Below are 25,113 nucleotides of genomic sequence, written 5' to 3'. Positions count from 1 at the left end.
GGACTTCATGAGCTGTGAGTTAGCACTGGCTGGGGAGGAGGACAAGGAAGGGGATGTTTTCTTCATGGTATTAATCCTCAACACTGCCATGGAAAAAAGCCCCCAAGCTAAACCATCTCCACAATTTCCATCAGGCCGATTCCCCTCAAAGGCTGTAGGTGAAGGACACAGAGCACGTCCTAGCCTGTGCCAAAGCCAAACACGCACTTCAGCTCCCCAAACCCTCCATCACCACTAGAGAAGTCTAAATATTTGGGCTGGCAAGCCTGCAAAGCTGCGCATGCTTACAGGGGATTGTTTTATTTATTTTTTTTTATTTCAAGGATGGATGCAGGCCAACGCACTTAATAATAACCACATGGTAAAATAAATAAGAATGCCTGTATAGACTTAAAAGTAAATGTTAAATATTTGCTCTGTTTTCTTACTGATGACTCCTTTGCCAGCTTTGAAATGGCCCTGTGGCAAACAGCACTTTTATTTTGCTGTGTTTTCTTAAGCCTGGAACTTTTAATAATTTCTAATTAAAACTTCTACATTTTTAGGATATTTATGAGCAAGCTGATACAGGCTCTTAAAATGAGCCAGGGAGGGGCAAAAGCTGTACACTACAATCAGATTTAAGGATTTTTCTTCTTCCCAAGCCATGTAAAAATCCTATCCCCATTTTTTTTACTTTTCACAGAAAATTTCACAGAATATTCTGGAAAATATGTGCACTGGATACACTAAGGAGAAGCCATTATAAATTTATATTTCTCTTCCTACATTTAGAAGCGTTTTTCTTAAAATAAGCAATCATCCTCCAGGCCCACAGTGGAGAACAGCCCAAACACAGGGGCAACTGTTGGATAACTGCCTGTGAGTTAGTGGGAGCCAGGAGTCAACCTTTACATATCTGGGATGCCTAAGTTAGCTTACAAAAATAAAGTAAATTTTGACTGAATGCTTTATTTACTCTTTTTTCATGTTTTTTTGGAAAGAAATGAGTCAACTTTTCCACTATTTGATATATTTAACACAGCAGGAGTGGTGATACATCCTCCTTCTCCCAATAGTTTTAAGACCAAAAACGGTTCAAAATTATATGGTTTGCTTTTTAAAATCTTTTGGGGAGTTTTGTAATTCTACCACCTAAAACAGACAGTAACAAGTTGGAGCAACTTAATGTGCACAATTTTTCTTCATGCAAATGCAGAAATGAAATGGCTATTTCAGAACTGACCAACAAGGTACTCCAAAAAGTGAGAAATACTGAAAATAACTAATAATCGATGCAGACATGCTCTAAATGTCAGGGAAAAAAAAAAAAAGGAAACATCTCTTGCACATTTAACAGTACAAAAAATAATTCAGCTTTATTTACATGGGCATCATCACTCCACAGTTGACCAGTGTGGGCTCTCCTGGATGCAGGAAGCACAATGAAGACTTTCAGGAATGATCCAGGGAAGAGCAGCTTTCAGGGAAGTTAGTACTGTCTGCCTCAAAAAAAAAAAAAAAAAAAAAAAAAAGAACATTTTCCAGCAAGGTTCATTTGTATCAATTATGCATGAGCATGCAAGGAAACACTGCAGCAGGGAATTTGAGGGTGTGTTTTGGCAAAGCAATGCACACTGAGTGGCCCATGTTTGCAGCAGATGTGAATTAATATGGCATATCTGAAGGCAAGTCAGGAATCTCCAATTTATAGAAGTCATGACTGGACGGGCCTTTTTTTAGCTGCAGTTGGACTGGAAACTTGTGTAACGGCAGACTAAAACTGGAAATAATTATTTAATATTTAATATTTAATACTGGCTGTTTATATTAACTTCCCCTACCTTCAGAAGTTTTAAGTACATTTCTCCAGATCTTAGATATCTCTACACAGAAAAGAGAAGAAAATATGCATCACAATAAATAAAATGTGAGTTTACCTGAAGTTCAAGTGCTCCACTAGAACGTACCCATCTGAGAGAAGGGGGGGGAAAAGGAAGTAAATTAGTAAATTCCTGAGCAAATGAAGTCTCAGTGCCTAAGCACAAAGAACATACTGTGGCTTGGGAGGCTGATTTGCCCCTCCAAACTGGTTTGCAGTGTCCCCCCTTCCTGTGCCAGAGACTTTCTGCAGACTTACATCTACCCTCTGAATTTCGGCAGATCACTGCGTGGCCCTCCGTGACATCAATGACATCCAGCTGTTCTCCAGCTGTGACAGGGAGATCCACTCTCCTCTCACTGGGGACTGAGCACTCAGCAATGGCTGTGTTGATGACACTGATCTCCTTATCATACTGCAGGAAAGAAATAAAACAAGTTATTCCACACTTATGTCTGTAAGGGCAGTGGGGAGGGATGAAGAGAAGAGATTTCAGGATGGGTTGTGAGGCTTTGGTTAGGGATGAAGAGGGAGAAAAACCCCAGTAACATCCCTGATGAAGATCCCAGATTAGGGGAGAAGGAACAGGTCAGTTAGGCATCTCTGGCAGAATAGCTGAGGACCAACAACATTCCCCTGTGCATCTTTTAAACAAGCCACATAGCTGTTTTCCTCCTCTGACACAACCAGTTCTCTAGAAAGACACGTACCACAAATGTTTCTCTAAAGAACTTCTCTTCTTTTTCTCTCTTCCTGCTTTTTTCTTCACTGCTCTTCTTGAATTTGAAGATATTTCTGCATCAAGAGACACACACACACGCACTCGTGAGCTCCTTTTAAATAATCCCTGGCACATTTGGAATTGCAGCTCAAAGCCTAACTCCAGCCTTGTCTGCAATGAACCCTTGGAATAGGAAAGCACACCATTCATATCCCTATTTTTCATAAAAGAATGAATATACAATTCAAATATGTTAGTGAGCATAACTTGGGCCCTTTTGTAATAACTTTTTTTTTCTGTAAGCAGCATGGGAACAAATGAACTCTCTATTGAGTGTTTCAAATCAGTCATGTTTTTATAGAAGTCAACAATTCACTTTTCCCCCAGCAGTTTGTCTCCTTCTGGTTTTATTTATACTCAAACATAAAGGGAAAGGGTCCCCAGATAACTCTCATCCTGAGTCATTTATGGAAGTGGGGCTTGACACAGCTCTCCAGATTTCTCTTGGGTTTTTTAGCACATGGAGGAGAAAGTCACCCAAGCAGACATTTATATGGCACTGTAAAGTGGAAAACAATTTCTTATGCCCCACTTAAAGAGAGCAATGGCCATTCCTTCTGGGGCATTCCCTGAGTATGGAGATGCCACTCTTTCTGGTACATGAAATTCTAGCTATAGCATTAATTTTAAAACTTAAGACAGGGAAAAAACCAAACAAAACCCCCCCACCCATTTGTAATATTCACCTTTGGCTCACTTTGATGCACTTAAAATTAAGACAAGAGAAACAAGAGCTGAAATTAGGAACTTCTAGGCTGTCAAGAGATTCCTCCTTGGCAGACTCAGCCTGGAAGACCTGTGATGTCTAAGGAAGGGATGAAATTGCATCAACTTCCTGATGATCTGTAAAGTTATACCTATGACTGTGCACAACACAACCAGCAGTGTCTGAGCAACCCCATGCAGGAGCTCTGTGGTAAGAACCTGGAAAATGGATCTTTGATTTGCATTTCTTTGAAGTCCCATGTACTGGGTCATAAAAAAGCTCACTGCGATGCACATTTTTCTAAGCTCAAAGGCAATCTCCTACTTCCATATGAATTTTTCCAGCACCAATAACAAAACAAAAAAAAAGTCTTTGCTTTTATGCACAAAGGGTACAGCAAAAGGCAATGCAATCAGCCCAACCAGAAAGAGAAGATCTAAGAAATCAATACTTTAAAATAAGGGCAAGGGGAAACTACAGGCAATTACTACATTGTGTACAGGGCTTCCAAACACAGAGTTCTTGCCAAAATCATAGAATGGTTTGAGTTGCTGCCTTAAAGGTCATCTTGTTCCAACCCCTCTGCCATGGGCAGGGACACCTTCCACTAGATCAGGTTGCTCAGAGCTCCCTCCAATATGGCTTTGAACACTTCTAGGGATGGGTCATTCACAACTTCTCTGGGCGACCTGTGCCAGCACCTCACCACCCTCACAGGGAAGAATTTCTTCTTAATATCTAATATAAACCTTCTAAAATAGCAAAAAGGAGCCAAATATACAGCAAGTAATGACTTTTTGCCTCAGCTAAGTGGGAAGCCATGACAGAACTTCAGGATAAGACCTCAGGATACGCCCTGTTTGCATACAGCTCAGATCGAAGAGTTTGTTTTACCCTTGAGACATTTTCTGCAAAGTTTCCTAAAAGCCGGGTTCAAAGCAGTCAACATAAAATGTCTGTGCAATCAGGGACATCCCACTCCTGAAATCACTCAGGAGACACATGTACAAAGTTAGACAACATGGGAATACAGAATGGAAATCAAGACCTTTCCACATCGATGATGCTTTTCCTTTTGTCTTTCACCACTTGAAGTTTTGGCATCCGGATTTTGTACTTGTCATCCTTCTCTCTGAGAGGAAGAGACACATGGGAATTCAATTTTTTTCCAGCAGACTATGTCCTCTTCCCAAACCCATGTACCTACAGAGTAGTGATTTTTTCCTCTCTTCCCCCACACCCACCACTGAAATGCAAACACTTGCTGTGATTTATACCAGCATGCGCAGCCGCCACAGTCATCTGGCAGCAAGACACCAAGACATGCTGTTCCTATTAAAAGTAATTTTTCTGACAAGGAGCCTGCCAGGACAAGGCTGATAATCGGGTCTGGGAGCTGGAGTTTTCCTTCCTTAGGAAAACTATCTGAATTTTCATGTGTTTCAGGGAGCAGCTCTTTCCTTTCCACGTCTCTGGCACTAACTAGGTAACGCTGAAGAAACATTTTTCAGGATGCTACTTGCCAAATTAAACACACATGGAGAGGGCACCTGGACTGTCTCCAGAGGACTGAGTCCCAACCAGCTCGTGACCCTCAGTGGTTTGCAGTACCACAGGCTCCTTGGGGCATGGGTTTGTGCCCAGAGGAACATCTCCTTGGCCTGAGGCCAGTGCCAGGAGAGGGCACCCTCCTCACCTGGGCTCTCTCTGCCCCACCTCGATATCGTCATACACCTGGTCCTCCTGGGATACAGAAGCTGTCAATCAAAATGCAGGAAAGAAAACTATTAGAAGATGTCATTCTGAGCCTGGTATTCCAAATGATGTATTTCAGGGGAAAATTGGGGCTGCTGCTAGTTGCTCAACCCAAAGGGGCCAAGGCAGTGCAAAGGCAAGATCCTCGGGTCTCCAAACATCTGGCAAAGCCCCAGTGCAAGGAACGATGCTTGGGTTTGTTAGTTGTGTGTGTGGGCAGTTTTCTGGATGGATTTGGCCATCCAGCTCCACAGACAGAGCAGGAGCAGCAGTAGCCAGCTCAGGCAGGGTTCCCATCCTGTGGTAATGGGTAAGTTCACTCCAGCACCTCCTCAAGGCTTGATTAGTGAGGACAGGTGTTGTGTCCACCCTCATTTATGCAAAGCATGAACTTGTGCCTCCACCAGGCAGAAATAAGTAGTTTTACAGAGAGCTGCTGGAGGGATGTCATCTCTGAAAGCAGTGGTTCAGCATGGACTGCTTCACGCATTATCTTCCTTAATATATTCAGATCTGCAGGAGAAATGCTCCTCTTCAAAGAAAAACCACCCAAAAATGAGCAAAAACACCACCCTCAAGTGAGGTACAAATCTCTATCAAGTCTTCAGAACTAATGCTGCCATATTACATGATTTTCAAAAAGGCACAATGCATCAAGATTACTGTACAATACACATTCTTCATACACACAAAAGTAAATCCCCAAGAGTCAGATACATGTATGTTGCTTACCTAAATTTGGTACCGAAATGGAAACCAATCTGTTGATAGAAAAAGACTTTTAGAAACAAGTCTGCACTTCAGCATGACCCAAAAAGCCAAGAGCCCCCAAAAGCTGTCAGTGCTTGCTGCTGATGGAGACAGGTCTAGCTGCATGAGCTATGTGATATCAACAGCATTTGCCAAAATTACATCCCTTGCTAAATAAGCATTTCCATCCTCTGACAACATCAAGAGCCATGTGTTCATCAAGCAGGAAAGGTCTACATTGCATCCAAAATACAGTCCAAGCTCTGCTGCCCACCCCTACATCGCTTCCCAGCAGCAAGAGGGTTGATGGACAGTTCGTAATTGCAATCACTAATAATTCCTTTCTATAAGTCTGCCAATATCATGGGTTGCCCAGGAATTTAAGTGTTACAATGTTTGTAGATATCTAAGGTGCTTTCAGAAACTTTAAGGGTTCTTTGAGACAGGAGGATGGCACACAATCTGATGGGTCCTTCCCTATAATGATATTTAGTGCTCAAAGGAGCCACTGACATGACAGAGTATCTAGTGTGAAAAGGTTTGTAAGTAAAATAAAATACCCTAACATAAAAGAGAAAAGGTTTAACCTGGAATTTGCAAAGAAATAAGAAAGAGTAGCATTTCAGGCACTGTGCACAGGGTGAGGCCCTCACTGGCAGCAGTGGAGGATGGGTTCTGCAGGCAGCTACTGCACACTCGAGGAAAAGGCAATTTCCCTGGAACCTTATCCAGGGTTGAATATTAGAGTATTCAAAAGGGCACTCTAAGAAGTTATACAATATCCTCTACCCTGTTAGACTAACATCTCAATAGTAAACTTCAGCAGATGCTGTTGCCAGCTTGGCTCTAAATGGGACTTGGAATAAAAACCCTCAACCCTTAGAAGCCACATCAGCAAGGCTGTACCTAATCCCAGCCCACAGGCTGAAGCAGCAGGAATCACATTTCTACATTCCCTTGTGTACCCGTGTCATGTTGAGGTATCAGAAAGGTACCAAAGGCAGCAGAAAGCCTATGAAAACCTGGAGGCTGCTGTAGGACTAGCTCCTGTAGATTCCTGATGCCAAAGATCTCAGAGAAGCTGCACAGATGGACCATTGGCCACATCTGCCATAGCAGCTCTTAATGAGTTGATAGAAGCACTTTTGGCATAAGCAATAAAGCTGCATTTCTTACTCTTAGACCTCCTGCTTTCAAATTACTGCAAAGAAGAATGCTCAGGTTTGAAGGGGGAAGGGGTAGGACCACCAACATTTCCTTACCTTAGGTTTTCCTTGAGCCTGAAATTATTCAGCTTCAACTTTTCTATCTTAAACAGGTTTCCAAATCTCTTCTGTTTTTCTGTTCTGTCCAAAAGGGAAACAGATTTTAAATTAAAAGAGGCACTGGGTGCTGAAGTATGTGAGAGCTGCAATACTTGTAGCCCCAGAGATCTTGAAGCAGGGAAAGGAAGGTCAGCAGAATTTGGATCTCAGCTCAGCAGTAAGCTTTAAGTTTTAATAACTTCATGTGGATAATGGATTCACTGGGATAGGCACCAGCACAGCAAAAGGTGCTTAATTATAAAGTCCAAGCTCAAGTCTTTACTTAGGTTTAAACTTTTCTGCGTGAATTGAAGTTCTTCTCCTCTGACCCAACAACTACAGGGTGATCCAGGTTTATTTCGAGTAAAAATTGTGACAAAAAGGAAGCATTACCCAGAAGCATGCAGGGACAATTAAAGGAGACACCAGGGGCATCTGTCTGTGCCACTCTCCCTCACACATTTCTGTCATGTATGCTCTTGAGAAGGATGTTCCATGACACACTCTCCTCTCTGAAGCTTACGGGGGGTTGCAAAGCTACATGGCAATTTTCTAATAAGGTATCTGGAAGCAACCAAGATCTTCCCATGGGGGACATTACCCATGCACAAATACTATTAAAATTATTTTATGTGTATCAGCACACATAATCCTGCATGTGGGATCAATAGTAGGATTACATAAAGGCTGGTTTGGGGATTAAGACCCTGACCTCTGAACCCCGTGAATTTGGTCCCAAATGGTCTTGAAATTCCTTTGCAAGCCCAGGAAGATGCAGTGCTCCTCTGTGAGTTAGCAATAGTTTAATTTCTGCTACTGTTCTGCACCCATGTGCAGAATAGTGAAGGAGAAGCATGGATGCACTTCCCAGCTGGTGGGGGACATGGGTAGTCAGCCTGGGAAGATGTTACCCTCTGGTCAGAGAAGCTTGTGTACCTCCATCACACAACTCCCATGGACAATTTGCAGAGAAATGACACCTCCTTTAATTAACCACCCTGTCACCTCCAGGGTTACAGTTTTCCCGTTTTCCCCCTTTCTGACATCTACACTTTAGCTAGACTTGAATCCAGATGCAAGCCAGTGTGAGCCTCACATCCGTAAGGGAAAAGCAGATGTACAGCAACACCTTATTATTCCTCCCACTCTGCTCCTTAGAAGAGAGCCACCAGATGCAGTCCAAGCAATAGTGTGCCACATCCCCAGCCCATATGCCTTTCCCAAAGGCTGTCTCTATTTCTTACAAAGGAAACTTTTTACTGCGTGAGGGTAGGGAACCACACAAAACACAACTAACTTCATGTTTCACCTCTTAATCCATTTGGGAAGCTCAAGCAACATATAAACCCGAGGCTGCAAAACTCATTGGTTTTATAACACACCCCATGGAAGCAGATATCTTGAGAAGGCATATAAAAAAGAGAAGGTTGCAAGTTAGTTACAGCATGTCAGGCTCTTTTCAGCTTTCCAACCTCCTGTGATCTCAAATTGTCCTGTTTTATGGGGACAATTTGTCCCTTGAGCATTCCCTCTTTTGACACACACAAAAATGTGCCGTTTCTCAGCTACAGCTGAGCAACACTTTTAACCAAAAGAAGGCAAGAGAAACTGTCCTGTGTGTTTGATTCAAGGAGAGGTCTGTAAGGGTAGTACTTCCAACGGATGGGGAGTGCTATAAGAAAAAAGAAAGCCCTCATTGCTTAGGGATTTAAGTTTGGTAACTACTTTTTACTCCCGGAGTATCAGCCAAAGGGGAAATAAGGAGGAAGAGGGGGAAGAAACCCATCCATACAACAACTTTTCTGCAGTTGCATTAAGAAAAAAAAGGCTTCCAGCCAGTACCTGGTGTGTGAGATCAAGGATGTATGGCCAGTATTTCAAAATACAGGCTAATAAATTGCAACTTACTCTGGTTTTGCTGGATTATCACCTCCAATCTCAACATCTTCATATGTTTCCTCGTAGCTGTTTCCTGAAACTTTAAACCAAGGGATGCCATTATCACAAACCACGCTCAGTAGCAATGAGGTGAGGTGAGGTTTGCTGCACAAATTGCACCCAGACTTTTTATGTTTTACTCTTACAGAGGCTTCAAGGTCAGCTCAAATGAATTCCATGCTAGACATGTATATTACTCCCCCCCAGTGTTAAAGGGAATTTAGAGCAACCAGGTCAGAATGAGACACTATAGATGTTGAAAGTTAATCTCATCTTCTCCCAAGGACCAGCCCGAATTAAAAGCAGCTCCTGTTTGAGCTTCCCCACATGCTGCACTTACAGCTGTCTGAAGCGAAGGAACTTGAGGCATTTGACCCGTAGTTGCTAGAAGACAGAAGTATGACATGGGGATTTATAGCAGCAGAGTTTTTAAATGACATTTCATAGACACAGGCACTGTGAAGAGCCCAGGTCCATACTCACAGTCCATCTTGCAATTCTGCAATATCATCGTATATATCCTCTGGTGCCTGCAGAGGCTGCCAAGTGTTTTGGTTCAAAGCTGTTCTTTCTATCCCTGGCTTTGGAGCACCAACATCCATGCTGTGCACTGGAAATAAGAAAGGACTTTTGCTTTAGGAGCTTTTCTGAGGAACTTCTCTCAGGACATGAACTGTTGAGGGTAACACAACTTGTATTTTCTGTTCCAGGAGGCAAGGAAAGGCTCTGCTCTGACTCACTTTGAGAAGCAAAAGTTAAGGATTTTAAAAGCTTCTGAGTTTTAAAACATTTACCTTTAAAACATTTTAAAGTCATAAAATGTTACAGATTTTACAAAAATTAAAATATCCATTGATATTCTCAAATCCTTCTCACCAGAAAGCATCCCAAGAGACTATTCATGGATGTTTGGAGAAATGATTGAAGGGTTTTTTTGGAATGGATCCAAACAATGTACCTGTCCATAGGTATACACCTGTAAATCAACATCCCAGAAAGAAGCCAAGGAGGATGAGTATCCTAGAGATGTATTTCACTGAGGGATGGAATCAAGCATCAGAGTTGCACCTCATGAGGTTAGAAGAAGATTATTACTGGAGAACTCTGTTAAGTGGCAATATTAAATCCTTAAAATTGATTTAAGAGAGCTGAAATAATGTAGAAATGCAGCCAGACAAATAAAAGCAGATAGTGTTTCAAAATGAACACGGGAAGTGTTCAAGGCCAGGTTGGAAGGGGCTTGGAGCAACTTGGTCTAGTGGAAGGTGTCCCTGCCCATGGCAGGAAGTTGGAATGAGATGATCCTTAAGGTGCCTTCCAACGCAAACCATTCTATGATTCATACAGTAGATCTCACTGGAAACACACACCACCTCAATATGGTCTAGTTAAGGACCACGACTTCTGCAAAACTTTCAAACCCCATGAAGAAGAAAAGGAGGCAGGAGAGGGACCTAACAATTCTCCTAATCAACCTCTCTGTTGAAGCAATAGCAGGAGGCTCACCATGAGTACTTTGAAAAAAAAAATCCCAACTGAAATCACCTCCAGCTGTTCAAAGGTGAAACAAGCCAGCAAGATTTCTTACAAAAACAGACGCCAACCGAAACAGAAAATTATTATGAGGTGATTTAAAATTAAAAAAAAATAATACCTGAGAACCACACCAATAAAAATAACCACAGTCACAGCCAATTTACACTTTCTCCTTCACACTCCTGGTCTGTCCACAGAGCCCAACAGAGTTACTTTGCTCTCTTTCATCTTTAAAATGCTGCCATATCACACTAATGGCTTGCAGAGGCAGGAGTAAGGTTTTGCAGAATAGAGCCCATGAACATTTGTACCTGAAGCTGCAAAATAGTGTTTACAGAGGAGATGGGATTGGGTTTAACTGTGCAGCTAAGGCGCGTATCACCAGCTCCAGTCACTGTCTCAGGGTATCGTGACAGAAGGAGGTGAAAGTCAGCCTGGTACCACAAGAAGATGGAGCAAGGAATCATCATCCATCCTACTAAGGGACAGAGGAAACCTTCAGGCTCTCATCCTGCTCACGTCGTTTCTACCACAAGCCTTAGCCAAACCCTTTTCTGAGACTCAATAAATTGTGAGAAGCAGAGGAGTGGATTTCAGCTCTCTTGGATAAGGGCAATCTGCTAGAAAAACAAACACCTTGGTTTGAGTTACGCAGATGGTTAACCAACTTAGGAAGCTATTTGCAAAGCCAAAATAAATGATTCAGACCAGAACACAAACGCTAGTGCAACCTTTTGCCCTGGTTTAACTAAATTGGTTCAAGAGTTGCATCCAAATTTAACATTATTATTTCCCACATGGAAGACACATTTGGGCAACAGATGGGACTGAGGATTGAGGAAACACTCAACGGCGCAATGAGATACTCACAGAGCTCAGCTCTGTCTTTTGCCAGCCCTTGTAGGGTAGGGTACTTTGCAGGCAGGGTACTGGTCACATCCTGCTTCCCTTGCAGGACCTTCATCCCATCTCTGCCATCTTCCTTGGTTTGACTACTGGGAGACATGTATTCACTTCTGCCTGTCTGAGATCAAACATTTGGTTTAGTCCATATAGCCTTTAGAAACAGTTTTCTAATATAAGTTAATATAATTCACATATATATAAGAATATAAGTTTTTGTGGACTTAAAACAGTTTCATGCCCTTTTCCATCAGGGATTTGTGGTAGACACAGGTGCTGCCTGTCAGCACTATCTGACTTTTAGGCAGTAGCAGCTGAGGGATGAAGAGCCAAAAGAGAAGGGATTAAAAAGGGATTAAGGGCTCAAGTTTCAACTGTTACCTGAAGACAGGGAGGACAGAAGGAGAAGAAACCCTATAATAACTATTAAAATTAATCTCAAGGATTACAATACCTTGAAAATTTTCTTCACTTCCAGTTTCTGTCTTTCATGACTTGGTTTCCCCTCTTTTTCATCCTCTATTGTAGCTCTTTCAGGACTGAAATTTTCAGAAATGAGAAAGATCTCAGAACACAGACACTTTAGCAAAGTCGTAAACACATTGGTTTATGACAGTGCCCAGGTAAACAGCTCATTTTCCCTCTGAATGAGGTAGGTGCCCAAAAGACCACCAGTACTAAAAGGGTAAATCCAAATCTAAGTCAGCAGATAGTCAGGGATAATAGCAATCATTCTTGGAAGGGAAATAAACTAATGAGATTGTTTCCTCATAGCAGGAATGGACAAGTTAGATCCATTTGCCGGTGGTTCACAAGATGTACCTCTTACCATAGATTTAGGGAAGAAGATACAGCAACAGTATGCAAAACTTGATACCTTTTTTTTTCCCCAGCATCAAATTTTCCCACTGTAGTGACTCCCTTTTATCTCATGACTCTAAAATCCCCATTAAAAAAACCCCAAACAAACAAACAACAAAATCCAGCCTCCAGACAGTGACGATAATTATACACCACAAGGAGTTTGAAGCATGACATTCACAGAGTGAAATTCAGTGTAGACCTTGCCTTACCCACACAGCCTTAGACCTGGAACCAGGCATGCCAGATTGAGAGCCTCATAACTCTCCTGCTTATGCTGAAAGAATTCAGGTTACAGTAGGAAAAGACTATGTATCTTCTTGTGTCCCAGAGGAGAAAAGAAAATCTCCCCTCCAGATATGCTTAGAAACCATGAATGCTGCCACAGAAAAGCATAATTGTCCATGCTGTCCTGGTCATGAAATATATGAAATTTCTTTCTATTTACTGATTGTTACAATATCCCATTCCTAACCTGAGTTAGTTGTGGGGCTAGAAGAAGATTGGGAGAATGGAAAGGAAATTACCTGTATTTGGCAAAGGGAAAAATCTTCTGTTTCTAGAATAAAGAAGAGGAAAGCCTTCAGCCACTGTGCTTTTCTCAGCAGTCAAGCTTTTATACAAGGCCTCAACTGTCATCTAGTATTTAAAGAAATATTTCTTTAGAAAGCCCAGAAGCATTTTACATTTGGAATAGTCATCAGTCAAAGATATTTCCTCTACTTTGCAGGACAGGGGACACACAGATTGACAAACTATATGGGGATAATATAACAGTGCAAGGGATGGGGCCAGTGAAGCTACTGGTCAGCATGAAATCTATTACAGGCTGGAGAGCTTACAGAAGAGGAGCAAGTTTTTTTACTTAAATAAAGATTTCCCAACCTACCATAAAATGAGACCAAAGCCAAGCCAGAGAACTTCCCTGCAAATCACACACAGATAAGTGCATTTGGAAACCTGTGCTGTTTTCCAGGCAATTTGATTGCTTTGCAAGTCAGGATTTGACAGTGGAGTTTGACACTTTCCAAAGTTTTCTCTCTTTTAGCAGGGCCAGAACTGATACCCAGCACATGGTCATCTCCTGGCAAGAGGTGATGTGTTCTCTCGGCCCAGCTACCCGCTGTGAGCTTGTCCATGCAGCCAAGCCAGTCTGCTCTAGGAATAGCTGCAGCAACTCCTGCCCTGTACAATGCACAATCCTGCCTTCCCTGCAGGATATCACCACTGCCAAGGTAAACTGCCACCCCTTTGCAGCCAAGGTAAAATGAAAAGTTGTAGTTTGCAGCAAAGATATCCCCGCAGCAGGGGATGAAAACGTGTACAGTTGTGCCCACAACACTTGCCCTCGCTTCTAAGCCAAAATTCTAAGCCTTCAGCCATGCCAAGCAAGCAGGCTCAATTTTGCTTTTACACCTGCACAGAGGGACTACCAGCACCAGCTCGTCTTTGGCAGGAACTTCCAGAATAATTCAGTGGGTTTTCCCTCCAAGAATTCATGATCTTACTATTAGTGTGTGACACTTACTTGGTCTACCACCAACATCCAGATGGTGTTACCACTTCCTTACATATATGCAGTGGAATTGAAAGAAACTGACTCTTCCCACTAGTATGTTTGGGAATCTCATTAGTCTTTGTGTCCCCTCTGCAATTTCTTATTTATTTTTTGAGAGTCTTCACAGACAACACACAAAGAAACTCTTGGCATGTAAGAAATACAGATATTGAAAATTTTCAAGACAGGAAAGTATGGTGCAGTCAAGACTGTGAGATCAAAACTGGCTGTGATAACACTTACCTTGTGCTCCTGAGGCTCTGCCTTAGGTACTGGAAAATACGAACATATATTACTTTTTAGTCTGCATTAAAGTCACTGCACTTTTAGTTGCAAAACTCAACTTCAGTTGGGATGCTCAGCATCCAGGCACACATGCACCATGGAACATTCACCATGTCCTACTACCCAGGGTCCTATTTGCTATTAAGCATTTGCTTGCACGCAGAGAACTGCAGCACCAAGCTTGACTGGCCACAGTTTTCATATGAAAGCCCAAGAGGGCTGTGGCAGGATCCCCCAAGGAAACTGGCTCCTGTTCCAAGAGGAGAGAAAAACAACGTGCATGGCAGAAATTAACCTCCCAAAAAGAGGCAAACTTGAAAAATGTAAAAGCAGAGCAGTGGCCCCTTTGATGGAGAAAATTATACTGGGAAAAGACATTGATGGAGATGGAAAAGTTCTGTACCCTGTGCCCTTCCGTTCCCAAGAAGATGCTGAGGTTTGCCTCACTATCTTCTTTTCCTTCTCTTCTACATGTGTAGTATATCATGATTTTCCCCACTGTTGTTTTACTATAAGCATTATTTCACCACCAAAATACTAACTTCTGTCTTGTCTGGGCCCCAGAGTCCTCACACACTATCAGTGCACAGAGTGATAGTACAGAGAGTTATCTTTGGTCACCTGGAACAATGTGCAGCTGCTTTTCTCAACTTGAAGAAACTCTGTTATTTCCTTTTTAAATGCCTTATCCCAGATAGCATGTGATTCACCTAACAGTCTTACCTTGCAAAGTACCTTCAATGACACACAAGGTTGTGGTGTCCCCAGACTGATTCAGGTACATTGGGGTTTCTTCATAATTATTCTGCTCTTCAAGTTGAGCACTGAGAAGATGAAAAAGAGAAATTTTTTTTTCTGTCCCTTTTAGAAGCATGAAAAAAAATATTCCTCTTAAGGACAAGGAATTCAAGTGCTTTGATACTGAGCCTACAAAAAAGCAAAGTGAAATCAGGAATTCCTTGGAGGGAGAGGAGAGCCCTGTGCCAGATGTAGGGCTCAGCTGAACCTTACCCCCAGCTCCACACTCCCACTGCTTTTCCTCTGGGAGGACAGGCTGCATTTATAGGGCTCAAAGCACATCAGGAGACGTCATACTAGGATTGTAGTCTTCTGCCTACAGCAATCCCTCAAGTAGAAACAGAACAAAAAAATCCAAGGAAATTGGAACACAGTATTTTTTTAAGCCTACTCAGGTACTTTGAAATAGGTAACAACTTAGTTGCACTGTTCGGCACGCTGCTTCACATGGAAGGAAACACAAAGGGGAAAGCAGAGATATCAGAGGGTATGTCTAAAGGTCCTGCTTCTGAGTTTATCAAGCCAATCACTCCATGCCAACACAGCAAGTGGCACGTGTCAGCCACAGGAGGAGACAAGGCATCACGGCTCCAGCACCACAAAGCCTCAAGTATTTGGTTTCCCAGTCCAGTTCCCACCACCCCCTCATTCTCCTTTCTTCCTTTCTTCCTCCAGAAATTCACATCAGTGTCATTTGGGAATAGCTGCAGAGAGAAAGCCAAGCATTCCTGAACTACCCACGTAAATCCCCAAGTCTTCCCCTCTACCTACAGTGGCAGAGTTTTTGGCATCTCAGGAATGTCTCAGGAAGCAGCAAATGCACAAGATACAGCTTGTAACGCACCTGGGCAACAGGGTATGGTAAGAAAAGAGCACAAGGAAGAATTCTAGCAAGAACTTCCTTCTTTTAACTGAAAGACTACATAAAAAACCTCAGGGAACGTCAAGCTGTCCTGGAATCACCCAACTGTCACAACTCAGAGTAAGGACTAAGTGTAAACCAGAACCTGAGGAACAAGGCACTCAAGGTGCACTTTAACAGTAGTGAAATTGGAGTAAGAAACAACACCTAAAGTCAAGCAGAAGGTTGTGCTGATACCAAAGGCTGCCTCAGCCCCCTGCTCTCCCCTGCAGCCCGGGGACAGTGCCTGCCATCTTTCTGGTTCCACAGCATGTTTGGGACATGTAGGTCCCACTGAATGGGACACACACACATACATATTGCATCAATACTGCAAGCAGGTATTTTGTCCCCAGTGCCATCATCTGATGAAGAGGAGACCAGGAAAACCCCTGACCGTTCACTTCCCCAGCCCAATCCCTGGAATAAACCACATCCTGGTTTGGGAGGTTGGCTGGACATCAGACAGCCCTTTATATAAACCACAGTGCCACACCAGACTTGAAATACAGCTGGGCTGAAAGACCCCTGAATAGCATCAGTGAAGGCAGAGTGTTTATCCCCAAACAAGCAGTAAGAGGTCAAGATTAGTCAGCCCAAGTTACTACGTCAGAGTGTCTAAGAGACCAGACTTCATTCCAGGTGAGGCTTCAATGAGGGGAATTTCCATCCCCAAACCGCTGTGATTTTGCTTTCATGCTGGAGTTATTTAATTCATTTCCCCAGTTATCATATGGTTAATATTTAACAAGTGACCTATTGTAAAGACCATATCACAAGTGTTGGAGCAAGAACGCTAATTTTGCTGCAATGCATTACTAGAACAGCTTCCTTGTGGGGCATGACAGCTGTGGAGCTGGTTCCTATTTGACCAGTTCTCTTCTGACAAGTACAGGTTAAAAGCTAACACCAGCCAATGCTGGCAGGAACACCTCATGATGTCAAGAACAACTTGCTGTGTTGATAGCTGCAGGAGTTGTTTGGACACAGAAAGCATCTTAAGAATTCCCCTCCCTTTGCTCTGGTTCAGCTGTTCCGTTTCCCTTTTTCACAGCCAAGACAAAACATGTATATGAATATTTTCCTCCACTTTTCCTGTTCTTGTTGCACAAAACCAGGACCACTACACAACAACTCAGGACAAGTCACAAACATACCAGAAAAAGTCAGGATCCCCATGCACACAGAAGTTGTGTCTGTAAGATTTTTGAGCCATTTCAGACAAAATCCAGTGATTTGGACCACCACTCAATAAAAATCTCACTTCAGCATCTGGAGACAACTGAAGAGCTGGGCATGGTGAGGGAGGGCAGTGACTCCTGTACCCTGGTTGTGCTGACTGCACAAACATAGGACCATAAATCATGCAGGAGAGCAAACTCCTTCACTGCTGGCAAAGAAAATCCAAACACCTGCTGGTTACACCAGGGCTTTGTTTCAGCAACAGTTCTCAAAAGCACCTCTTTTCTAAAAACACTGAACTTGAGTACATGGAAAACAGGAAGCAAAAAACATGTGGGAGTTGATGACTTTGCAACCAAAGCACTGGCAGTGTTTTCCTTTTCACTAGCTAAACCAGACCTAAAGACACATAGATAGGGTTCTCCATGTGGCTTTAACAGCCCAGAGGAAAAAATAGGGAGGAAGCTTTTGCCTTTAGGAGAAGGTCATCCCAGCCAGCTTTGAGTTTCCCATGTAGGTTCTGTTCTTCTGTGTTTCTATAACCACAGAAACACAGAATCACAGAACGGTTTGGATTGGAAGATCTAGTTAAAGATCTAAAGACTATCTAGTTCCAATCCTACCCCCCATAAGCAGGAACACCTTCCACTAGACCAGGTTGCTCAGGGCCCCATCCAACCTGGTCTTGAACACTTGAACAATCCCTGGAGCAAGTTGCTGCCTCTGGGAGTCAGACATTCTCTCCAGACTGAACTGGGATGCTTCAGATCATGGGATGGGGATGCTCCTGTCACCTACAAGCCACACATTGCCTCCCCACAGGCTCACCTTTTGGGGCTCAAGTAATCCTCTTCACCAGCAGCTGCACACAAACACACAGAGGATTAGTATTTGAAGGCAATCCTGCTCTCCCACAGAACACCAGCTGCAGCCACAGGAGGTGTGACAGGGACTGCCCTTCCTCAGGCAGCATGCTGCACACAAAGGCAGGCGTGAAATAAGATTGCCAGCAGAAACTGGGGATGTGGCTGTGTTAATATGTCATTATTTCATGTTTCCAGGCAACAACCCCAAGCTTTCTAGAGATCGATATCAGAGCAATATGGAGAGGGCATGGAGATGATGACACATAAATGCAACTAGGTTCCTCCATCAAATTCATATATTTAGAAATGGCAAATAGGTTAGAAAAGAGTTTCAGTGAAAAACTCTCTTTCCCTCTTATTCTTATCACAGCCAGGGCACACCAATAATTGCTGGCACATTAAAGCCAAAGAGACTTTAGCAGAGCCCTTCTTATGAAAGGAGCTCCCTTGGAATTCAGCAAAAGTTGTGTCTAAAAATCTGGGTATAATTAAGCCTGTATCTATAAAGAAACACCACTTAGCAGCTTAATAAGTGGTCCAAAATATTCTATTATACAACATCAATAGGGTTTTATTATGGGAAACTGAACTTTTGCATTTCTTGATGTTGGAACACTTTGCAACATTGCCCTCTGTTGTATTTAAAACAGAAGTGGGGGGGATTAGCAGACTATTTTCTAACAATTTTATTGTGCCTTCCCACAGTTGTGCTCCAGAGTCAAGGCATTTCCCATTGAAGAGGAGTGATAAAGATCAGCTCAGCTCGTAGGCAGCTGCTGCTGCTTTACAGCCAGCTGTAAACCACTCACAACACGCTGCACTTGGGAGGGAAGCGGGTTTCTGCATGTGGGATGGCATCCAGCCTGGAAAACCAGATCCCTTTTCCAGATTAAGAGCAAAAATCAGTCCCACTGAAACTGCTGGGCTATTGTTAATGTTCGAGGAAGAAGTTACAAACAAGTAACAATGTCTTTTTTCTGTGGGCTTGGAATCATGGCCTAATAGATGTCAATAAACTGCAAATTATTATTCATTTTCTACAGAACAAGTCTGGAGAGAAAGACCAGAGATCTCTTACTTGTTTCATTTCCTCTGTGGACCAAAGGCAGGATGCTTCGGAAAGTACTGAGGTCAAACTTTGGGGGTCTTGGAGGCTTCCCAGGGGCAGGACCCAGGGATTCAGCTGAAGGGAGAGGTTTAATTCTTGGCCACTTGTTTCTGGGGCTGTAAGACCATTTTCCTGCTCTGGGCTGGCAGAAGGGAGGCTCCAATTCTGCTCCAGAGAAGCACAAGGACAGGCACCAATTAGCCCTCATTTAAGCAAAAATCCACATAGAATCATTAGTTGTTGTACTCACATTTCTAACCAACTTTGTTTCTTCCCAATTTCAGCATCCTCATTACACAGCAGGTCTCTTACCATGTTACCAGAATGGCAAAGTAAATGGAAATGTCCATTTTTACAGATTTTTACAAAGTGAACCATGTTGGGGTCTCAGCTCTCGACAGCTCCCTTCCTCTGGATTATAAAACACTAGCCCAGTTTTCTGTACTGATAACAGCTTAATCCACCAGGATTTAGTGGCGTGGCTGTTTTCAGCATTCAGTCCAAGCAAGGTGGCTTTCCAGGGTAAACAAAGACTTAAGCTTTTCAGTGCCCTGTCACCCAGTGTGACATTAGCAAGGGCACCTTTGCAGCATTTGAGTTTCCTAGCACCAGTTTCTCTAAGAAATATGTTCTCTGAGCTTAAATATGACCTTTTGCGCAGCTGGGAGAGTGCAGAGGGGGGAATTCAGCTTTAAGTGATTTTAATTAGAATTAAACTGTCTTTGCAGATGAGCCAAGCCTTTCTGTGTCTGTGTGAAACTGAAGAGCAGGGTCCAGTCACATTTACCTTGTGACTGCAAAAGGCCAAAGCAGACCGAAATTGAAGATACTCCCCTATCCTCAGTCTTCATCCTATTCTCATAATGTGGACAATTTCCTTAAGTGAGTTTTAAAAAAATTGGTAGAGATGGAGACCCTCCCCTTACCATACTCAGCAGCAGTTTGGGACCCATTTCTTATCTCCAGAACCTCCAGAGAAAGAAAAAAAACATTCCAATGGACCAGTTTGGCCCCTTGTTTAAAGGTCCTGACTTTTAACAGCTTTTCTCTCCAGCTGCTCTACTCTGTACTTCCAGAACACATATGCATATAATGGCCTGGGTCAGAAGGGACCTTAAAGATCATCTCATTCCAACCCCCTGCCACGGGCAGGGACACCTTCCACTAGACCAGGTTGCTCAGAGCTCCATCCAACCTGGCCTTGGACACTTCCAGGGATGGGGCAGCCACAGCTTCTGTGTCACCTGTGCCAGTGCCTCACCACCATCACAGGGAAGAATTTCTTCCTAGTATTTAATCTAAACCTACTCTTTTTCAGTTTGAAGTCATTCCCCCTTGTCCTGTTGCTATATGCCTTTGTAAATAGTCTCTCTCTATATATGCTCAGTGTTAAGAATATACCTTACTGTACCTTTCTGGTGCTGAGGTTTCTCTCTTGGTGGACGATAACCTGCCTGGCAGAATGCAGTTGCCACCGCCCCCTCAGCACCTGCCCCATCAGAGCTCCTGTGTCCTCTGGGAGCCTGGGGAAGAGCTGTCCCACTGCCATGCAGAGCATCCTTCTTCTTGGCACGCCAGTCCAGCACAGCCTTGTTTCCAGAGGATCGCATCCTGTCACTGTCCCATGCAACGGGAGCACGTGTCACCCTCTGCTCCGGACAAGGGTGCATGTCTAAGTTTGCTGCCTGTTGCATTGGGAGTATTGCACTTGCTTTCTCATTGCAGCACAAAGTCTCTTCCCAGATCTGTAGGATATGGTGGAAAGAATCTGGGAGCTGAGGATCCACTGGAGCTGTTTGGCCTGATCCTTGCTGATCAGTGCTACATGACAACAGAGGCTTTTCTGAACTGTTCTGGGGAGAACTCAGCCCTTTCCCTGAGATGTTGCCCTCGTGCTCTTTGTTGTCCCCCATTGGCTCCACGTAACCCAACTTGGCTCGAGGCCATGCTAAGGGGCTGTGTTGGGTGAGCACAGGGGGTTGGGAGGCAGTATGGGCAGGTTTTATTATTTTCACACCTCTCTTACTCAGGGGCGGAGGGCTAGACACAGCATTTCCTCCAGAGCCCAGCTTGGACGTGATCTCAGTGGAAGGCTTCTTGAGTGGCTGTGCCAGCTTGTTAGCCAAGTCAGAGTCATTTTGAAATTTTGCTCGGAGGGCTTTGAAATCAGTCACACCTTCCTGGGTGAGAGGAAAGAGGAGAACACAAAATATCTGCTTACAGAGCTGGCAACAGGCAATTTATACAATCATGATGGTTTCAGACAGAAATAGGCTGCAGACTCCACCCTGGTCACCAAGGATGTGCCAATCCTGGCAAAAATTTAAAAGCAGTAGAGGAGAATTAGCTCTTTCAATGGATCCTCCAGAGGCTCACAAATCACTTCTTATTAAGGCAAAAGAACTGAGACAGGAGGAAAACACAGGAGTAGAGCAGAGAAACACAACCAGAGCCAGCAGGACCAGGAGAGATGCCTGCTTCTCCCCAGTGTCACCCAGTGATGGAGAATCTCCCTCAGGAGGACCTGTCAACAACTAAATTTAATGTTTAGCTTCCTGGCAGAGGTGCTGCTATACTGTTTATGCACCTGCTGAGTAGGAAAGCTCCACTTTATTTTTAGTACACAAACACAAAATGGGAGAGGCCATTGCTTCTCCAGAGATCCCCATTCCATCCACTACCTTCTTTAGAAAACTCCACCATGGAAAGAGAAGCACCAAACATCCTCCTTGGCAGGCTCCAAATGACCCCTGGGACAAAATGTTCTTCCTCCCCAGTGCTAGTTCAACTCAGGTCCCCAAGGCTCTTCGGATGCTTCTCCCCTTGCCTTTATTCCCATCCAGGAAGCAGAGGACATACCACCCAACCAGTAGTACACAATGACAGCAGAAGCATCTCTCAGTGCAGGTGATGAATACTGGCTACAATACTCAATTCCTCTTCCACACCAGACCCCAGGTAATATATGATTTGGAAGAGAGCTAATCAGTGACAGTGCCGTTCAAAAGAACACTTGAAGAACATTTTGCTTCAGGCCTTCATTCCCTGGTGTCTCACCATCCCATGCTTGAGAAAGAGGACCATAATTTTTGCCTGCAGTGTTGTGGCTTAAATTCAGCCCTGAACTGAACTAGGGAGAAAATATGAAGAAAAATTTATGAGCTACTTAAGTCCTTGAACTGCTCTATAACTTTTTATATGCCATGATTACATTAGGTGCACTGCTCTGGCAGCTTAGTTCAGTGCAGAGAACTGTAAGGCTTCACGAGAACCTGTCTAATGAGGAAATTGGAAAAAATTATCTAGGACAGAACTTCGTTATTCTGAAAAAAGCCCCAGCCTTAAGTGTTAAGACAGAACAGATGAATAGCATACTGAGGTTTTATTGCATTTAATTGCACGATTTATTAAACACTGACAATTTCTCTTGAATAACCCCTTTCACTGACTTTATTACTTTCACAGGGTAGTGCATGATGTAAAGAACCAACCCTTGGGGGAGAGGTTTGAATTGCTCCAATTATATTTCATATTAGTGGTCAGCATCTTGATGCTGTGTGAGCTGCCCAGACAGGCTAATCTAGGGGTGAGCCGATGGGAATGGGAGCCTTCAGAAGCATACGGAGGATGAATCAGATTTTGGAAAAAAAATAGTCCCACATGTACCTGATCCCTCCAGCGATGCCAGACAGGAAATAAAGCAGCTAGGTGCCCTAAATGCAATTGCACCAAGCTTTTGCACGTGCTGTAGCAACAGTTGAAGAGTTCAATGCTGCTTACCTCCCCGCACTGATTTTCTTTACTGTAGCACGCAGTTCCTCATCAGCACCCTCAGAGACAAAGAGAAGAGGAAAGAAAAAGTACCTACATGTCTCAATGTGCCCTAGGCAAGGTGGACTCATGAGATATGGGGTTTTTGGTCAGGCACTGTCTGTGACAGTCATGAGCTTGGCACTAAGTTTAATTAAAGAGGGATGGATACAAGCTTCCCTTTTCCTCCCTCAAGTTTTTGTTCCTCTTGCCTTGAAATGACAGCTTCAAGTGATTGGCCTAATTAAGTGGAAGATTATCTGTGCTTAATGTACTCTCAGTGCCCCTCACTGGAATATAGTTTCACCAGACCGCAGCCTGTTGGGATATTCACAGGATAGGGTTAAACTGTACACCATGGCCACCTCCTGCACACCCACATCCAGCTGGACAATCCATCCCTCCCCAGAAAGCTCCTGCAAATGCTGTTTCCTTGCACAGGGCTGAGCTTAGCCAGACCCTCCAAGGTGCAATGAGTTCTCCTGGTCTCTGCAGGGATGATTTTCCATCAGAGCTGGGACTGCTTCAAACCACAAACCCATCTAAGCAACTCTCCACTTCAACCCACACACCTTAACCTGGCCCAGGGAGATGCTCAGCTTAAACATAGTGCTGAGTAGGTCACAGGCAGGACACGTGAAATCCCAGTCCTGGTGTCCCATCAGCGCAGGGAGGGCTCAGGTCCCCTGAAAATCAGATCAGTTGAAAGTGAGGAGAATACACTAATAAATTTAAAGGGCTGCCAACTGCTTACAATGTGTATTTCAGCTACATCTGGCCAAATAATTGACTGCGAATAATACTACATTTGGCAAAAGCCCACGCAAGATGAGAGGGGGAGAGAGTAAAAAGGAAACAAACTTCCACTGGCCGGAAAGCATTAAGGAGTCAGGGGACAGGAGCATTATGGAGTCAGGGGGCAGCTAAACTTCCCATATTTTCTGCCTAAAAATAAAATGCTCTTCTAACATTAAGATCAGTCTAGGAAGCAAAATAAAGCTCAGCTTAAGCCTATGATAAGGGTACCTTTTAGAAGGAGCAGCAGCAGGAGGTTTGTGCTGACGCCAAAGTCTAACCAAAAGGAATCTGAATTACAGAATCACAGAACGGTTTGGATTGTAAGGGATCTTAGAGATCAGCTTGTTCCAATCTCCTGCCATGGGCAGGGACACCTTCTACTAGACCAGCTTGCTCCAAGCCCTATCCAACCTGGTCTTGAACACTTCTAGGGATAGAGCATCCACAGCTTCTCTGGGCAACCTGTGCCATGGCATCACCACAGTCACAGACAATAACTTCTCTCTAATATCTAATCTTACCCTGCCCTCTGTCAGTTTGAAGCCATTCCTCCTTGACCTGTTGCTACAGGTCCTTGACAAAAGTTTCTCTCCAGCTCCCTTGTAGCCCCTTCAGGTACTGGAAGGGTGTAATAAGGTCACCCCAGAGCTATTCTCCATTAAGTAACTAAATAGAATTAATTGTCCTTAGTTTTCTGAAGCCACTTTTCTAAAACAAATCGACACAGGAAGAGAAACCCCATTAAGGACGCGGCACACAGGATAGCCAAGAGAAACCAAGAGCCTGTTCCCCTCCTGGAATTCTTCTGGTTTACTCAATTCTTTATCTTGATTAGCAAGGGAGCTCCGGTGGGTAAATGTTTAATCAGCACTGCCCTCTGCCCTGCCGTGGGACTGCTGGAGTCAAGCCCAGGCACCCTGGGCATGCTGACGAGAGCAGGCTGCAGATACCATCGACTCATTAACCAGCCGGCTTCTCCCAGGAAAAAAAAAAAATCCAACTCTACTTTTTATTAAATTAAGAGGCACAACTGCAGCTCATCTCAGAGTGAAGGGCAATGAAAGCTGCACTGGGAGCCCCTCAGCCCCTACTTTGGGGCAGAAAAGCAGTGTCTGTGTGGTCTCCGCCCGGAGCAGGAGCAGCGATGAGAGTGTGCACCTCACTCCCGGAATGAACTGCTCCCGGCATTCCATGGAGAGAACAGCCCCAAGCTACGAAGCAGAAGCAGAAAACCAAGCAGCAAATCTTTCACCCAGGCCAGGTGCAGAGGAGACAGAACCCATTGCTGCAGTGAGGGTAGAAAGGGGAGCCCCAGCAGTTACCACGTCCATCCCTTGCTGCTCCAGCATGTTCCCTGCCCTGCCTCCAGCCGGAGTCTCCCACAGCTGCTCCCCGCTCTGCTGCCCGTCCTG

At 43.9% G+C, this 25,113-nt stretch overlaps 1 protein-coding gene across 1 annotated transcript; it reads right to left on the bottom strand.

Moving 5' to 3' along the window:
• Positions 1–1,331: 1,331 nt before the first annotated feature.
• FYB2 (FYN binding protein 2) lies at positions 1,332–25,113 on the bottom strand. The gene is made up of 21 exons (XM_018072381.1): positions 25,024–25,113; positions 23,476–23,589; positions 20,505–21,273; positions 19,064–19,258; positions 17,948–17,981; positions 14,962–15,062; positions 14,197–14,225; positions 12,923–12,954; positions 11,989–12,073; positions 11,502–11,655; positions 9,579–9,705; positions 9,436–9,479; positions 9,066–9,135; positions 7,116–7,199; positions 5,836–5,864; positions 5,045–5,105; positions 4,397–4,480; positions 2,572–2,656; positions 2,120–2,276; positions 1,920–1,953; positions 1,332–1,485 (listed from the first exon to the last, which is right to left on the bottom strand). Exons 2-21 carry the CDS (start codon positions 23,563–23,565, stop codon positions 1,377–1,379), a joined length of 2,373 nt encoding a protein of 790 aa, XP_017927870.1. The 5' UTR covers positions 23,566–23,589; positions 25,024–25,113; the 3' UTR covers positions 1,332–1,376.

Source organism: Manacus vitellinus, unplaced genomic scaffold (genome assembly GCF_001715985.3).
Source record: "Manacus vitellinus isolate BGI_N305 unplaced genomic scaffold, ASM171598v3 scaffold_21_pilon, whole genome shotgun sequence".
In the NCBI taxonomy this organism is placed as follows: domain Eukaryota; kingdom Metazoa; phylum Chordata; class Aves; order Passeriformes; family Pipridae; genus Manacus; species Manacus vitellinus.
Note: the sequence above shows the minus strand (reverse complement) of the source record. Positions and strands in the feature narration are given on the sequence as shown.

Bases quoted from the DNA above. Each gene is read 5' to 3' on its own strand.
- FYB2 (XM_018072381.1), bottom strand. From the start codon at position 23,565: ATGGGACACCAGGACTGGGATTTCACGTGTCCTGCCTGTGACCTACTC. The intron at 21,274-23,475 runs GTGTGTGGGTTG...CCTCTCACCCAG, and splicing joins TCTCCCTGGGCCAGGTTAAG to GAAGGTGTGACTGATTTCAA. The intron at 12,955-14,196 runs GTAAGTGTTATC...TCTTTATTCTAG, and splicing joins CAGAGCCTCAGGAGCACAAG to AAACAGAAGATTTTTCCCTT.